Genomic DNA, 1,625 nt, shown 5'->3' with positions numbered 1-1,625 from the left:
AGGCATACTTTGCCCTTTGCACATTAGCTTACACTCAGAAATTTTTTTCTTTCACAAAAGCATTCAAGGGAATATGAGCAACTGGTCAACAATTGTATGCTAAAATCAATTGTGCATGTTCCACATTTCAATTTCGAAGTGCTATTTTGCCCGAGAGGGCACAATAAGTGATTTAAAGCGATTCTTAGGTCATCAACTGCTTAAGCATTTAGCATAATTGATCTTTTGCATCTGTTAAATTAACTTGTTATAGACTAATTTTCTATAAATCTGATACTGTTATCATGTAACATTTTCTCTTCTCAACTTTCCCACAATGTGATAGGCGGAGAGAGAGCACAGATGTTGAAGACTTATTCATTGCCCACATCATCGGTATGGATACAATGGCCCGCGGCCTCAGGAATGCTGCTACGCTAATTGAGGTGATTCCTTTTAACTTCCTTCTATATTTGGTTCTCTTATAATGCACAAAGTTGGAAAATCTATTTAAAAGCTTCCTTTTAATATCTCCTAAAAATCAAACGAAATACTTTTCGATATGGTGTCCTGAAGGACGGTACTCTAGCTGAGCTTGTTCGGAAGAGATACCAGAGTTTTGACACTGAAATCGGTGCTCAAATAGAGGTAATGCAATATAATATTCTTCCTCAATTTGGTCATATACTCTCTACTCAATGCTTTTGGTGGTGAACTAATTAACTGAATCCTTATTAAAGGCTGGTAAAGCTGATTTTGACTTTTTGGAGAAGAAAGCTAAGGAATGGGGAGAACCCAAGGTTGCTTCAGCCAAACAGGTAACTCCAAATCTACTCGTTGTATTACTTGCTAGCAAGTGTATCCGGCACGAGTAACAATGTTAGTTTTATCATCGTCTTCTTTTTTTTATTTGCAGGAGCTAGCTGAGATGATTCTCCAGTCTGCGTTGTGAGAAAGTAGAAAGCATCGTGTGTGAATAAAATCAGTTAATTATGGAAAATAAAATCGTTAGCATCCTCCTCGGTTGGCAAGACCTGCTAGTTTCCGCAGGAGACGACTGACGAGACGTTGAGTTAACGAATTTATGTGAATCCTAGTCGGCTTGTCTTAGACTCCTAGTAATAATTAAGTCAACTAGGTAGCTGTTTTATTTTATATCTTTTAAATATTATCTATTGTGCATATATAAGGAGGACAACCCTTTCTGTGTCCAATTCTCACAGCTCTCTTCCTTCCGCAACTGTCATCTTATATTTTTTTGGTGTCTAACTGTCATTTTATATAATAAATTAAATTAAATTATTATGATATATTATGTTTTGTTATTAAGACTTAATCCTAATATCCGTATTTATTATATTGAACAATTTTTTCATTTGTTACGTATTGTTTACGCATCGAATGCAAAAGAGACGATCAAGGTGACTATTAGTCCATTCTAAAATGCATTATCAATATTAGAGATTAACTATTAAACCAAAGTATGTGTTTTTTATACGAGGTTTATATACACATTTTTTTAATTGAAATTTAATTACTAAAATAATCAGATTTTTTAAAAGCAGAATAATCAAAAGTCTTGAATATAAAAATTGGCAACAACAACAACAAAGTCTTGTCCCACTAGGTGGGGTTGGCTACATGAA

The 1,625-nt window shown here is 34.3% G+C and overlaps 1 protein-coding gene across 3 annotated transcripts in view; it reads left to right on the top strand.

Annotated features, from left to right (window-relative positions):
- The window catches only part of LOC107630606 (xylose isomerase), a 7,348-nt gene extending 6,059 nt beyond the window's left edge, over window positions 1-1,289 (top strand). For all 3 annotated transcript variants that reach the window (XM_016333798.2, XM_016333799.2, XM_021119005.1), the window contains exons 18-21: window positions 326-425; window positions 556-627; window positions 720-797; window positions 896-1,289. In XM_016333798.2, the coding sequence (XP_016189284.1) occupies window positions 326-425; window positions 556-627; window positions 720-797; window positions 896-931 (286 nt within the window). In that variant the 3' untranslated portion in view covers window positions 932-1,289. The remainder of the gene's footprint in view (window positions 1-325; window positions 426-555; window positions 628-719; window positions 798-895) is intronic.

The sequence above is a fragment of the Arachis ipaensis genome, chromosome B03 (assembly GCF_000816755.2).
Source record: "Arachis ipaensis cultivar K30076 chromosome B03, Araip1.1, whole genome shotgun sequence".
Taxonomy (NCBI): Eukaryota; Viridiplantae; Streptophyta; class Magnoliopsida; order Fabales; family Fabaceae; genus Arachis; species Arachis ipaensis.
Note: the sequence above shows the minus strand (reverse complement) of the source record. Positions and strands in the feature narration are given on the sequence as shown.